The following is a 17,336-nucleotide window of genomic DNA, read 5'->3' on the forward strand; positions in this document are numbered from 1 at the left end:
ATCCTAAATATTAATTTTATATTATAAAAACTAGTATTAATTACATTTAAATAATATAAATATAAATGTTAAATGTATATTTCATTTTTTTAACATTGCATTTTAACATAAACAATAAATTGGTAAACGTTAGTATATTGGATGTGATCATTTTTTAAATTAACAAATTGTTAACTACTATATATAGAAATTGATATGTTAAAAACCGAAAACGTAAAAAAAATATAGAAAACGAATATTTACATGTTTTTATCCATACGTGCAAAAAAAATGAAAAATAAAATGGAAAGACAAAGTTGTAACAACAAATTTATTAAGTAAAAATGGATAATATTGTTTGCTAAACTTGTTTTTCAATTATTGGTTGAATTATATTAGAAAAAATATTGTCAACTTTCAGAACATTAAGTTGGAGGGAGTGGTACCGCACTTTCATTACTGCACTTCCAAAACCGCAGGGGGGGGGGGTGTTTTAGTACCACATCAACTGAAAACAACGTATATTTATTTTTCACCAAAATTATACTAATGTGTGTATTATAAATATACTTGCTGATTCGTTACGTCCTTTTATATATTATATGATTTTAAATGAAAATAATAAATTATACATATGTATTCATTGACTTATTAATGTATGCCGTAAGAAGACTAATAGACGATAAATACTATTTATTGTCTGTCAAGAGATAACTAATCGTCATAAAGAGCAAATCGCTAGGATGAAACAAATGGAAATGAAACAAGTTGAAGCCACTCGAAACCAAACTAATTTTCATCTAGAAATTAATCGCGGAATAAAACAAATTGCCGCTACTACATCGCGCAGGTATCCCACTAATATATATATATATATATATATATATATATATTACTTATTGTATAAAAAATATGCCCCTAATTATTTGATGCCTTAGGCTAAAGCCTAACTCGTCCATCTATTGGGTCGGGCATAGTGGTCTTTTCTCAATAGTCTAAACTTGGTGTCTCGTGTGATTTTTATTATGTTTTTTTTTATCTAAACAGAGACCATTGATTCTTAGTCGTGCGTTCCCAACGATATCTGTATGTGGTTTCACAAATACATACTTATATACCCAAATGTCATTCAAGGTTTTTTTTATTGCTAAAAAGAAAACACTTTTGTTTTTTTATGACTTATCTACACATTAGTTTGAATCCCTCTCTTGCATCTATTTTATGTTCTCCCAATAAACAATAAACAAGAAACAACATCATGTGTTTTTATATTTTAATGAAGGCTTTATTTTTTTGAAGTCCCGGTCATCGGTTAAATATTTTTTTAAGCAAGGACAATAATGGTTGGCGCTTCTAATTAAAAGCACGGTTCTCTTTATATTCAGAGAACCATACCTGCTTCAGTTAACCATAACAATACATATAATAACCAATATTGAAAAACAATGTCTTCTTCAGGGTTAAACCTAGAAAAGTATCGAATTCCACTAGCAGAGATCATTCGTGCCACAGATAACTTCAGTTCAAAAACATTAATCGGAGATGGTGGATTTGGTATGGTTCACAAAGGTCAACTCTCTGAACTGTGGCAAAACCCTACAGTTGCCATCAAACGCCTTGATAGGAACGGCTATCAAGGAAACAACGAGTTCCTTAACGAACTTGAGATGGTTTCCAGTTTCCACCATCCAAACATAATTCCTTTCATCGGTTACTGTGATGATGGCAACGAAATGATCATAGTGTACGAGTATGCAGTTCATGGAAGCCTCGATCGTCATCTCCAAGACCCGTATAAGAGGCGTTTAATAACATGGACACAACGCCTGAAGATTTGCTTAGGTGTAGCAAAAGGACTCAAGTACCTTCACTCAGGTGTTGGGGAGCACAAGAGAGTAATACACAGGGACATGAAGAGTGCTAATATACTGTTAGACGACAATCTGGAAGCCAAAATTTGTGATTTTGGTTTATCAAGATTTGGTCCAAGAAATCAACCAGTAACCCAACTCGTTACAAAGGCTTCGGGTACAAGGTTTTACATGGATCCTATTTACAATGAAAGAGGCATTCTCCGGAAAGAATCGGATATATATTCATTGGGAGTGGTTCTATTCGAAATGTCTAGTGGGACACTCGCTTATCAAGGACGATGTTTTGGAGATGATGCTAAGCCACAATATCTAGTAAATTTGGTCAGATGTTACTATGACGACGATAGACTGGACGACGAGGTCGATGACGGATTAGACAAGTTAATTGATCCCTATATAAAGGATCACATTGAAATGAGTTCTTTTAATATGTTTAACGAGATTGCTCATCAATGCATTAACATCAAGTTAAAGGAACGCCCTACGATGGATAGGGTCATCGAAGGGATCGAAGAAGCGTTGAATATTCAAGTAAGCTTTTTCCCATTTTGTCTTTTTAATTAGGAAAATTTCGTAATTAAGCAAGAGTAAAATATTCTACCATTTGTCATAAAATATGATAATTTTTCATTTTTTTCCGTCAACTAACCTTATGATAAACTAAAATAATATTTTGGTCTGTTCCATGTTTGATGCTTTTCGAGGATTAGTTAGTTGAAAACCAGTGTTATTTTGTCAAACTTGCTGTAAGATATTCACATATCAGAAGTTTGTAACTAAAATTATGAATATATAGAATACTGCTAAGCATGAATATATTGTTTTGTACACATTTAGAACATGGTTACACTAGATTACTTTTTTTTTTTTTTTTTTTTTTTTCTTTTTTCTTTAATTATGATTTGAATTTAGTATTCTTATTAATCAATGCTTTTGGAATTTGACAGAAAACTTTGTTTACACGTAAATTTCATTAATTTGAGTATCGTGTCATGGAAACTCACACTTAACGCCTAAAACGAATATTTAATCTGCTATGATTTTATATGGCAGTGTAGATAGGGCTGCAAACGACCCAAGCCCAAGCCCGAGTCTATTCAGATCTCGCTTGGGTTCATTTATGTTATACGAGGCTTGAGCTCGAGCTCGGCTCAATTCAAGTTTTCTTGTACCGAGCTCGGGTCGAGCTCATAAAGAATTATACAAGCTCGACTCGGGCTTGAGTTCGGCTCGTTAGTTGTCTAACGTTCTTGAATAAGATTAAGTTCGGCTCGAACTCATTAAGAAGCTTGTTTATTGATACCCTAAATCCCTAATTCTATAAATAGTTTTTATTTTAATATATAAAAATGATATTAAATTATAATATATATAGACTTATTTAGGCTCGTGAACCTAATCGAGTTTGGTGTCAGAGGCTTTCAAGCTCGAGCTCATTTAATAAACGAGTTAGCTCAGCCTCGTTTAAAATAAGTTTCGAATCGAGTTGTTAACGAGCCGGGCACGAGTAGCTTGTCTCGTTTGCACCCATAAACATAGACAAAGCTTTTTCGTATGGTGTGTTGGTTTTGAAAAATTATACCTTGAAAAATAATCTTCTCAATTTTTCGTGTAAATAATGGTGTACGTATTATATATATAGGGTGATGTTCAATAAAAAATCATAATTAACTAAGGAATCAATTTTTTTTTTCAATTTTTAGAACTTATTTTTTATTAAAAAAAAAACTAAAAATATAGAAATTCATAACTTTTTATCATTTTTCCAATAATATCAAATTCGAAAAAAAAAAACTTTCTTCAAATTCACAATGTAAATCTTTGAAAATTCACATTGTCAATCTAAATTCACACGGTGAATCCTAAAAATATTTTAACATTCACAATGTTATGTTATAAATTTAGATATTTTTAGTTTTTTTTCGATAAAAAATAAGCTTTAAAAGTTGAAAAAAAATTTAATTCTATAAAAAACTAATAATTATGACTATATATATATATATATATATATATATATATATATATATATATATATATATATATATATATATATATATATATATATATATGGGCAAAGTGAATATATCTAACAACCTTATATAAGCTTAGGTACCTAACCTCATTAAACTACGCCATTTTGCATTAAATTTCCATTGCAATCATCCACGGTTCTTAAACTTCATCCCTAAACTTGATTTACTTCAAAAAAATTTGGAAATTCACCATTATATTTCTCCTATATCATTTCATTTGTAGTGGTAGGATATGAAGCCCATCAGGCGGTATTCAATAGAAAGACGTGATGTAAAAGAAAGATATTGGTGAAAGTCCAAAGATTTTTTTAAGTAATAAAGTTATGGGGTTGAAGTTTAAGAACCTTAGGTCATTACAATGTAAATATGATACAAACCAATGTAGTATTATGAAGTTAGGTACCTAAGCTTATATAAGGTTGTTAGGTATATTCACTTTACCCTATATATATATATATATATATATATATATATATATATATATATATATATATATATATATATATATATATATATATATATATATATATATATATATATATATATATATATATATATATATATATATATATATATATAAAAGTTCATTTAAGACCGAGTTTTCCTTTTTACAAGAGATTCAATCTTAATACCTTATTTTAGTGATTAAAAAATAAAAGACAATTAGAATAATGGAAAACTAACAAAAAACAAAAAAAAGAAAATTATAAATTGTTTTAACTTTTATTTTTGAAAAAAATATTAAAAAAAAAAACATATGTACAAAATATACGGATAAACTTCACAAACAAATATTCCAACTGAAATTAAGTTCATGATAAAATTTTTTATCAAAACTTATATCGTAATATTTTAATAGAATAATATACAAAAAATAAACATATACGGAATTTTATTTTTGAACTAGTTTATAACCCGTACGAACAACACGTTATAAAATTAATTAAACTTTCATAATAAAAATTTATAATTATTAATCAATTATTTTTTATAAATCATTTTACATAAATTACTAATTAAAAGATATATATTAAAATTTTAAGTTGTTATAACTTCAAATTTAAAATATAATTAAAAAATGTAAATTTAAACTTTGAAATTTGTTGTCTATTATATATACATGATACTTGATAAAAAAAAAATTAAAACTATTTATTTATTATAATATAGATATTAAAGGTAAGGTTAAAAAACAGTAAAAATGTAGCACCATATTTCAACAACTTGCCACTTGTATAATATTAATATGCGACGTCCACATACTTCTTTCAAGTATTGAAAGCCATGCAAAAAAAAGTGGCCCATATTTATGAATTGTTAATTGCTTATTTATTTACAGATGTGGGTGCTCTCATTTTTTTTTTGTTGAAAAATAATCAAAATAATATTTAAAAATTTTTTCAAATTCTTTGACTTATGTTGTATTTTAGAATATTTTTTGTGAACATCCGGAATAATTTGTTAGGAATACCTCTCCGAACAATATATATATATATATATATATATATATATATATATATATATATATATATATATATATATATATGATGATCGCATTTAGCAACTAAAACTCCAAACCAACAATCAGATAATATTCATATATTTGTCTTTGCTTCTTTGATACTGGATTATTGTTACCGGTGGTAATATATAGGTTTGGATATGACTGCAGGAAAGAAACCCGATCCTTACTGAGTGTGTTCTGAAAGATAAAATATTCTATCAAGGTAAACATGTTGCTGGGTTTACCATATACAAATGGCTCCACCGTTGGAAATCTTTTGAAGCTGAAACAACTAGTGTTTTTGAGCAGCTTATTAAGATAATTGATGTAGCAATCAAGGTAATTCCCTTGTTTTTTTTACCAGCAAAACTTAGATTTAATTTTATTCAAAATGACTACCGAAAATATAGATCAAAAGAAAAATAAAAACATTAGGTAATAACAGTCTTAGAATCTAGAAGTCATCCAACTCACGTAATGATGTCCTTCTACTCCTATGACTAATCCAAAAAAATAATAACCCTAAAAATCCGCCTTCTACTCCTTTTATATATATATATATATATATATATATATATATATATATATATATATATACAAAATCCAGTTCTGCTGAGCACTAAAAAATCGGCGAGGACAATCCTTAACCACTCATTTCGTTATTTTTTTTAATCAGATATGATATGTAATTACACATTTTTGGTTAATTACTTCTTTTTTGTTTGGTTTAAAACTATCATTTGTAGACTAACTTATTGGGAAACAATAGTTTAATGAAGTTGAGTTGTGTATTCACATGTACCTTCAAGGTTAAACGAATAAAATTATTATTGATTTTCACTCTAGATGTTTGACATAGACAAGATTGAATCTAGTAAAACTAAACTTCTTATATACACAAACCTGAAAGAATAAAATATTTTGACACAATAACCCTATAGTTATTCAATTTATTTCAAATGGTTGAGGAAATTATAACATTTAAAACCACTTTACTACCTCCTAACATTTAAAAACCACTTTACTACCTCCTAATGATCTACATAAGAAACATTTGTCATTGTGGATAACATATACATCAAACTACCAAGTGTCTATACATAAGAAATTTATTCATCGCGTATAGTGATTGTTTATTTGTAAGTTTCAAGAGACTTCCTAAAGTTGTACTTCTAGCTTACTCACCCTTTAAAATGAATGTCTTTATCATATTTTATGTATTTTTCATGGAAAAGTTTACAGTATCTTTTGATCTATCTCTGGTTATGATCATTCAAAATATCTATCTTCTAACCTCCTCACCCCCCCCCCCCCCCCCCCCCCCCCACACACACACACACACACACATATATATATATATATATATATATATATATATATATATATATATATATATTATCTTCAAACCTTGAGACAACACTTCTTTAACTTGTTGACCTCATTCCCATCTGATCGAGCTACCAACCAATCATCACCTTATGGATCATCAATATAGTATAAGAATGATCCATTTCATATCACCTTATGGTATCAATATAATATATGTATCAAGTTGTCATATTTAAAATTACCATTTATTGGTTTTTTCTTTAATCCATACAAACCCTTTTTTGAACTTGCAAACCTTATTTTACTTTCTGACTATCTAAAACCCTCCATGTTGTGCGATACATGATTTCTTAGTAACATGCTTTCGATTATAGGTTAGACTAAAAATTATGAGCATTTCATCAATTTGTTTTAAATATAATGAAGATTCACCGTATTGCAGGACTGTACTAGTGAGTATACGATTTATTTGTCATCAAATGTGTTGACATTGCTATTTTTAATCCAAGGATGTCTAAAATTTAATGATTCAAGTTTGGAGGTATCAATTTCTAACCTTAGTATTGGTTTTTCTTTTTTACTTATATACTTATATGTCATGATATGGTTTTCAACTATAATTAGGGGTTTGGAGTATCCCCATCTCGTGTAAGCTTTGTTAAGTTCGCATCTGAACTTGAGGAGGCACAACAAATTGAAGCCAAATATCCAACTTTGCTTTTCAAGAAACAGCTTACAACATACATAGAGAAAATGTATGGAATCATTTGTTATAACATGAAGGTGGAGTTAAGATCATTAGTCACCATTTGTATTGATCAGGTAGTTGACTCTAATTCATCTCACTGGTAATCTTGTGGTGTTAGTGTTGTCATAGATTCAGATTCGTAGTTGTAGATGTTTTCTCATATTACTTTCCATGCATGAATCCATCTTATAATGTGAAAATATAGGCTCCACAAACAGCCACGCAAGTGCAAATATTCGCATGGTCTGACGATGAAGATTCTCAGCCTAGTGATCAAACCAATAATTGGGAAGCCATAGTTGATTTTCTCAACACTCTTCTCAACACACTAAAAGAAAATTTTGTAAGTAGATCACATATAGCCTATTATTGTTTTTCATATTTCTATTGCAAAGCTAATAGATTAGTGTTCTATTTTTTGGTAAAAATAATATTTCACTAATTGATTAACATGGTCCAAATTTATACCCATCATTGTTAGGATTTTCCAAATTAAAGATAACAAAAGGTCCAATTCACTCATTGAATGTGAAAAAATAAATTATTCTTGAAAATCTGAGGGTTATTTGTGTAAAAAATAAGAAAGATATTTAGTTTAAAAATTAAAAATAATAATAATAATAATAATAATAATAAATAAATAAATAAATAAAAAAAAACACTAATATCTTCAAGTATATAGTAAAAAAATTAAAAAATATTAAAAAAATAAAAATAAGAAAAAAAATTAAAATGAAGAAAAATAAAAATAAATAAAACGAAAAATATAAAAAACGTAAAAACCGAGTATATATTTGTTAAGTTTTTTTTTTTTTTGAATTAAAAAAAAACAAAAAAAAAATAATAAATTCACTTAATTGACGTTCCATGGATGTTCGTTGCACATTATTAAATCTGCTAGTCCGTATAAATTACCACGGATGTGGGTCGTATGCGAACGCACCTTGCCCAAGTATTTGGTTTGACGTTTGTGCCCTTGATGAAATGGGTGGCGGAGAATTGTTCTCGTAGTTCACACCAAAGCCGAACTATATATATATATACATATATATATATATATATATATATATATATATATATATATATATATATATATATATATGTTTAGGTTATTTTGTTTTTACTAACTATTGTGTGTCAGAATACACAGATGTCAATTGAATCATTTGCCATTCAGTATCCATGTCATTGTCATTGAGACACGTGGCTTTTGAAACTTGGCAAATCGATTCATTGTGTCATGTTTTTGTCTGGCACGACACTACACGACACAACAATGTTTTACATAACACGAATATGACACGACCTGATGTCGTGTTTTTTTAACTAACACGAAAACGAAACAATTAAAAAATGACAAACATGACACGACACAACAAAGATAATTTAATATAATCATTAGTTTATTGAATTAATATTTAATCATACATAACATGACAAACACGAAAAACACCACAAACAAATGCTAAATCGTGTCTTAGTTATTGTGATGAGATAAAGGAAATGAGTCTAGTCCTTTATTATTTTGGTACAACATTGATCATGTATGCCATAACATTTACTAGATCTAGTATCTTGTATGCCTTGAGCATGATGAATCGATATCATATCAACTCTAGAGAGAATCATTTAAATCGAAATCAAGAACATTCTTAAGGATCCTACGAGGATAAAAGAGATGTCCCAATAAGTATAAAAGAGATCAATGTAAGGGTTACACTTATGCTAGTTCCAGACTAGTAGACACGATTTTGTTTGTATTCGAAGTTCGTGTTCATACTGAATGTTGAAGCAGCAACTTGGAAGAGTATTAAGTAATACACCTTGGCAGACTTAATAAAATGGTAGAATATATTGTAGTGAGTCAGACTATAAAGAAAGCTAAGTGGCTAAAAGAGTTCATAAATGGTCTTAGTGTTGTTTTTCCAATCACTGATGATTTTGTTGAAATCTTTGTGTAACTATAATAGTGTAGTTGCCTCGACTAAGGATCCCAAAAATCATAATAACAGATAAGGAATATACTAAGTAAGTACCATCACATTTGATAGTTACTCAAGTGTGAAGAAATCATAGTTAGTAAAGAAATACTATAAGGGAATCTTGTTGATCCATTCACTAAGCCACTATCATTAACTAAGTATGATTGTCACATAAGATCAAAAGGCATAAGATTTACAAATGAATTAGCTTGAGCACATTTATTTTACTTTACTTTTATTTAGTAACTTAAGAAGAATAAATATTTATATGATTTGGTAATTATTAAAGAGAAAATTTTAATATCTATGTTGGAGAGCAATCATTTCATTAATTTATTTCCGTGTTCCGTTTTGCATGTTTTTTGAACCAATTCCACAATATTAATTTATTTGAACCTCCACATTTGGCCATACTTGTGGAAGTAAGTAGTGATTTAACAATATCATGTAGTATAAACATATTGTTCATGGAGATGAACATAACATGGAGATGCTACTAATACTCATGAGTACTAAAAAAGAGATTTTAAGTATTGGAGTAACCAACACTTAGATATTACTTCATGGAACCATTCACAAGTAATTCGAAGATGATAATATCTTATATTCTTCAAATGGATATGCATGATACTTTTTCACTACAATTTATTATACCTTAGTTTTTCTGTTGTTCGTAACTAGCAGTCATATAGGATTTGTCTAAATATAAAATGAGAAATAGGTGCGTTTATGTAGTCAAAGTTTATTTGTTCCTTTTGCCTTAACAATTTAAGTGAATATCTCTGAGGCCCTTGATGGTTTGGTACTGACATTAATATGCATGGTCGTGCTCAGACTGAATTGATAATGGATCAATGATGTAGTTTTTCGAGGTCAAAACAAGTCTCTATCGGGAAACATAGTATTGAATGTTTGAGATTGACATGTTTTGACATCTCAGGTTCATATGAATATCAATTAGAAAAGGAATATTTGATTACTTATCTAAGAGTTGTTTCATAGGTAGTTCGTATGAGTATAATAGTCACATTTGATAACACACTGTCTACTTATTATTAGGGGATTTTAGACCACACAGTGTTTGTGACTTATGGAAGTGGGAGACTATTGGAAATAGTAACCACAAGCACAAGAGTTGGTAATATTATCATTAATAGTAATGTTCTTTAGGTCACACACAAGAAAATATTTAAGAAATAATTAACAAAACAAGAGAAAATTAGGATATATTTTGTTAATTATTAGTTGTTAGTAAATAAATTGAAACTAGTAAATCCATAAGGGTTTAAGTGAAAGATAGTTGCTTAGTGACCAACAAACCACTTTAAGGAAACCTTAACCACACGCTTATGTATAAGGGTGTATAATTGAATTTTAAAGGTGCTAGAATCAACCGAAAATTCATTAGTCCTTTTATTCTCTTTGAAATCCCAAATTTAGTCAATATCGCATAGTGATTTTGGATGTCGTGTCACGTTCCGATGTAGAACCCTAAAAAGTTTTAAGGTTAGTGTTCAGTACATTCATAAGCAATGGGATGTAGACATCCATACATTCAACAATGATTCAATCAAAGGCTTCAAGGGTATGATTCTAAACATTATGTTTCTTTTAAGTTTCATTAGATCTGATTCAAATTGTTATCCTTCATTAATTTATGGTATTTATTTGTATAGCTTATGTTGTGCCTTTGTACCTTATTTGTTTGTTTGTATCTCCACAAGCACAATACCTAGATTAAAGCTTGTTTGACATCACTAGATTCTTTGCTTCTTATTAATGGTTCACCTACTGATAAATGTATTCAAAAGAGAGGTCTCCACCAAAGAGGCCATATTTTAATATTTGTGTGTTTACTTCCATGGAGGATTTTGTGTCCTCGATAGATATAGTGACAACCCGTTTGTATTTACATTTCAATATTTAAGACAAAATTTGAAAATTTTCTCAAAGTTCTTTGTTGATGATAAATCTATAATTGGTGAGTGGATGACATACAATGCCTTAAAACTATATCTAGTCTTATGGTGCTTTCGTATAACTTCTGGTCTTAAGGTAAACTGGAGAGTTTCCTTTTGGAGACTAAGGTTAATAATAGAACCATTAAATATATGGAAAATATTTTGAAGTTTAAACTTACCATCTTATGTCTGTATCTTTCGATATTCCTATTAGGAATCAAATCTACCAGTAGAGAAATGGGAATGTTTGATAAACAAAAATTTTATGAACCTTTCTTAGTGGAAAGAGAAAACACTTTTGACTAGAGGACGCCACAACCTTAAAGCATTGGGGTCTTTATATTTAAAGTTTTAATGGAAGTTTTAGAAATGAAAGGGATAATAAGATTTAAGTGCAATTTGGCCTGGGTGACACATAAATAATATGCTTTGGATAATGAGTTAGGATGGGTCATAGTAGGTAGTCACTTTGTTTCTAAACAAATGCTTCTTCTAAATGGATATGGAATCTTCTTCTTTTCAATGAAGAGTTATCAAAATTATATAAGGTGAATATGGGCATCTACATGTCACCAATATTATCGAGCTCATAACAATGGTGTTTTTACTATGCTAAATAAAGTAGATGTAGCCATGCTAGGTTCGGTGAAAAAGAATATATGATATGGTACCAATACCATGTTCTGGTTGGACGAATGGGTTAGTAATCATATGTAACGCCCTATTCTGAATTGTTACCCATTTGGGCGTTGGTGTTGAAATGTACATGTTTCAAGGGCTTCGAATTTGGTTGTGGATCCAAGAGGTATTTTGGTAAAATGGAAATGGGCTTTTATGGAAATTGGATTTCCGTTCGGGGATGTATGGCAAGTTTAATTTGATAAAAGTGTAGAGCTTCTTGATACCTTTTAATGGATGTAAGGATGGTTGGAATCGGAGTAGTATCAAATAAGTTATGGCCTTCGGAATAAGTTAGGGTTTATGGGAAAACCCTAGTATGTGGGGCGTACTTATGTGAAGGGGGTTACGCCATGCATAATGATGAGTACTCTTAGCAAACTGCAAGGTTGCGATCGGGGTGCAAGACCTCGTACGATGGGCGTATGAGGAGTATGCTAGGCTTACGAGGGTTAGTGTGAAACCCTAAATTTTCATATTTGTACTCTATAAAAGCTTTATGTTAGCTTCTTTTGTTCATTTCTAAGCCAACCATCATACCCTAAAACCCTAAATCGACCTTGTAGCCTCTTGGTGGCATTCTTGTGCTATTGGAAGGCTTTGGTGCATATTTTTCCATTGGGAAAGAAAGAAGAGAAGCTTGAAGTTGTTTAGCTTGGTGGAGAGGCTTTGGATCCAGAATCTTCATCTTGTGGGGAAGCTCTTTAAGGTATCAAGTTTGCATCTTGTCATGTATATGTCTAGACTGTATGTACTCTAAATAAATCCAATGAATCACTTAGCTCTATTTATATAGATCTTTACATTCATTAAGTATGGTGCTTCTCCCAAATTTTTCAAGTGAAACAAATCTCAATCCAAGCTTTTACACTTCACAAACTTAGGGCATCATTTCCTATAAATTATATATCATCCAATACAGTACAAGGGTAACAACAACGCTCCTACAATAACTCTGACATATACTTACAGAACATCTTCATTTCTCAAAAGTTTAAAATCTATGATTTTTCTCATCAAAACAAAGATTCCAAATATGAGATGCTTGTTTTGGTCCATTAATGAACTTATTAAGTTCACACACCCTTCACAACCTATCTTAGTTTGAACATGTGTGTATTCATATCCAAGTTTGTCTTCTTCTTAAAGACTCACTTATACCCAACTATTTTAGGGTCAGGTGTGTGATCAACCAGATTTCCATCTTGGTTATCATACATGGATTGAATATCTCTCTCTCTCTCTCTCTCTCTTTCTCTCTCTCTCCCTCTCTCTCTCTCTCCATAGTCTTCTTCCCTTTTTATAGCTTTTAAGTCTAGCCATAGCTTCTTAATAGTTGGTAGACTCTGACCGACATCTACTAGTGAATCATTTTCCTTAGTGATATATAAAATCTATATAACTAAGTCAATGAGATCCTCTATCAGATCTAAGAGGAGTGGGTGAGGGTATTTCAAAGTCCTCAATAGGTCTTTCAACCTGTGGTTAAGTGTTGGTGCCAACACTACATTCTTTGTTAGTTGACTCTTGAATCTCATCGATATCAATCCGACTCTCATTAGCCTCTTTGGATATCACATTCATCTCCAAGAAGATACCCTTCAATAAATAAATACTTCGTTCTTAGAGGGTTTGTAAACTAATACTAAAAGGGCTTAATGGGATATCCAATGAAGTAACCCATATCTATTTTAGGGTCTTGTTTAACACTTCACTATAGGAGCGAGCCTCACAATCCTATACTTTCTTATGTGTCAATGAGGGATGAACCCTACTCCATATTTCAGAGGGTGTCTCTAAAACCTTCTTAGTTGGAGCAAGATCATGAACTACTATACCACTCTTCATGGTACAATGCATGAATTGTTTTGGAGCATGGAACAAATCGCCATTTAACAAATCAAAAAATGATGGGTTTATTTTTCCATCAATATTGTTTTCCTATAGTGTTTTGGGTGTAGATAGTTGTGAAACTATTTCAGAATTCCTTAGATGATTGTTAGACTTTTGACTTAGATGTTCACTATCCATATATGATTAGAGTATCTTATCCCTTTTTGCCTAGTTGATTCAATACTTTGTTTTATGAAAGTTATAAGCACCTTAAAGGTTTCAGAATTACAATAAAATCATAAATGTAGTTTTTTACCAAGTGGTTATAGTCATCAAAAGTATTTACAAAAGTGATTGCAGTTTGAAAAATATTTACCGAAAGGTTGTAAAAATGGATTGCACGTTATATATTTATATATTAAAAATAAATCTAAAACGACTAGACCCAAATCTATCCCTTGTCTTCTATTCTTATCCCTTCCTATTCTACTAGCCGTTTTGGTGGTTGCCGAGGCCAACAAAATTAATAACCCTAGATATTACAAATTAAAATAGCATATAGTGGTAAAGGGATCGAATCCATGGAGATTGGTTCAGTTTTATAACTCTATGAAAAATCTCTTTGTAAAAATACTTGTAAAATGACAATAAATACTTGAAATAAATACTTGTAAAATGGGGGGGGGGGGTGGTCTTTTGAAATACTTGAAATAAACTAGAACCAAACTAAGATTTAAATAGACAATTTCAACAAAAAGTAGAGTTTGATGTAAAATCAATGAGGGAAGGATGGTTGACTTAAGGTTTCCTCACTTTGACTTTTGATGAACATATCATTAGAATCCCATGGTGCAATACTTGTTTTAAATCCTCAATTTGGCTATCCAAGAAGCTTGAGATTACCTAGACTTTTCTTAGTTGTTAAAATGGTTAGAAAAGCTCATAACAATTTCCTTAGTCAAAGTCACAATCTCCATTAAACATGTGATTAGTGAAAATCAACCAACATTAAGAACCAAAAAGTCACCAAATCCAAGAGGAGTCAAATGCTTTCACTACCATGTTGGAGAAAATGTTTTTATGATTGTATGAAGCAAAAACAACACAAAAATCATTTGTTGCTTGCTAATTTGAGGATCCTTTACTTAATCAAGAAATTAGCCAACTAATCACCACAAACACATTTAAACTTATGAATAAAAACATATAAGTAGTGAGAAGATGTTAAAAAAACAAAACATTCTTATAAAGAATTAAACACAAGTTCATGGAATCTTCAACATTCAACAAATAGTCAAAGGATTTGTCAACCAAGATTTGTCTAGCCAAGCATGACTAAACTCAAGGAAACAAAGTTAGAGAAGATTGTACCAAACATTTAACAAGAATCAAGATGTGAAAAGATGATGTTCTTGGCATTCAAAAATCTCAAAAACTCCAGAGAGAATGCTAAAAAATCGTATGTCCAAGAGTGTGGAAAAGTGGCACACCAACCTTCCCCATATAGCTCAAAAGAAGAATTTTCGGAATTGCCCTTGCAAGGGGTTGTGCGGCCTGCATGCTGTTGCGCAGGTGGGTTGACTGGGTGTTCCCTGGATGTAGCATCTTTGAGGGTTGGGCCTCCTTAGCTTAGCCCACTTGGTCCAGTTCGAGTCCAATCAATTCCTAGCCTACTTTTCTTCAAGTTTTCTTCATTTTAAGCCCAGTTTGGCTTCTCCAAATCCTCCAAAGCTTGTGAACTCGCCCGATTAATAATCTACGCACGCTTGAATATTCTCCCGTATCTTACAAATTTAAATTTTATTTCTACCAAGCCTTCAATTAATCATAAATCCCATAATCCTTATTGTCTACTATCACACCCCAAACCAAAATGGCGGAAGCATTCGGGGGTGGATGACTTCATGTAGTATCATAACAGTTGAGTATTTGTAAAGAAAGTAAACACAACCATCATAAATATAATTTAAAAGTTACATTGTTGAATGTAATACATGTTTCAAAATAAATTACAATATGATGATTTAATAAGTTTTGAAACTGATGCCTTAGCGTCCCTTTACCAAAAGCTGGTGTTTACCTATATTATTGAATCCATAAGAAATACAAGTAGTTTTGAAAAAGTTTCAACATTTATGTTGGTGAGTTCATAAGCATTTTTGTATAGGAATAGCATGCCTTTTAGTATAAAGAAATTCAAGTTTGTTTCTAGAAAATCCAATATTTTCCATAATTGAGTGGTGGTTTTAAAAGCTCTCAAAAATCGGAATGAATAAGTATTTTCCATACCTAAAGTAGCATAAGAAGTTATATATATATATATATATATATATATATATATATATATATATATATATATATATATATAATCACTAAGACGTTTAACAGCCCCGTAAACCAAGATGTATTAATACTCCATGTGAGTTTTTATAACCGTGCTATTGACCCAGAGTGCCTGTAACAACATTCTTCAGGCGTTGGAATGACATGATGCTTGTCACCCCAGACTTGTTGGTCTAACTGTAGCTACTAGTTTAGGTGTGGGATTGTCAATCCCGTATAGATCTATACACAAGTATCACGCTCTCCCTACACGAGATTATGACTTATAAAACAGGACTTCATCTGCGAACTGAAAGGTTCGATGAAGTCAGGTATCTCACAAAATTTAGTATCAACAGGTTTACATATGAAAAGTCCATATTTCTTGTGAATATAAGTATTTCCTCTTTTATTTATAATATGTAAAACTATCATGAATATCTCGTAAATTATACCTATTATAGTTTTTCAAAAAGTGTGTTTCATTTTAATGATAAACCTTGGTGTATTACCAACTTTGCACGTAAAGTAGTCTATAACGTTAGTAGTAGTGTTATTTTACATATTTAACATTTATACATAAGATGTAAGTAAAACACTAGAGCTTATACGTAACGATTTGTATGTTAACATAAGTTTTTCTTGCGTTTCACTTGTATCCCCCCCCCCCCCTTTAAAACATAGAAAAGACGTGAAAATATAGGGGTATGAAATCACCTGGAAAGATTGATGATTTGAAGAAAACGAGACTTTTCTCGAGAAGCACTCCGACCGGAAAATGGTATATTCCTCGGGAATCTTGGAGCTTCGGACCTTCGTCTGGACTTGGATACGTAACCGGGGCGTCGGGTTAGTCTCGAGGGGCTCGGAAGTAAATAAATGGTAGAGAAATGGTGTGAATTAGCAAATGGAGTCGGCACCCTCGCATCTTTATTTATAGTGGTGGAGGCAGCCTCGTACGCTGGGCATACTCCGAAGTATGCAGGGCGTACCTCGTCCGCTGGGCGTAACTTCGTACGCGGGGTGTACGTCATGCATGATGTCTTCTTCGGATACCACACTTCAGATAGGACAGGGGGTAGAGGTGTAGCGG

At 30.9% G+C, this 17,336-nt stretch overlaps 1 protein-coding gene across 3 annotated transcripts in view; it reads left to right on the forward strand.

The window, feature by feature from the left end:
- Positions 1–1,379: 1,379 nt before the first annotated feature.
- Positions 1,380–17,336, forward strand: part of LOC145037485 (myosin-14-like) — a 68,556-nt gene continuing 52,599 nt past the window's right edge. For all 3 annotated transcript variants that reach the window (XM_078986157.1, XM_078986159.1, XM_078986160.1), the window contains exons 1-5: positions 1,380–2,384; positions 5,559–5,729; positions 7,162–7,260; positions 7,344–7,541; positions 7,673–7,810. In XM_078986157.1, the coding sequence (XP_078842283.1) occupies positions 1,425–2,384; positions 5,559–5,729; positions 7,162–7,260; positions 7,344–7,541; positions 7,673–7,810 (1,566 nt within the window). In that variant the 5' untranslated portion in view covers positions 1,380–1,424. The remainder of the gene's footprint in view (positions 2,385–5,558; positions 5,730–7,161; positions 7,261–7,343; positions 7,542–7,672; positions 7,811–17,336) is intronic.

This window comes from Lactuca saligna, chromosome 3 (assembly GCF_052625555.1).
Source record: "Lactuca saligna cultivar CGN05327 chromosome 3, ASM5262555v1, whole genome shotgun sequence".
Classification (NCBI taxonomy): Eukaryota; Viridiplantae; Streptophyta; class Magnoliopsida; order Asterales; family Asteraceae; genus Lactuca; species Lactuca saligna.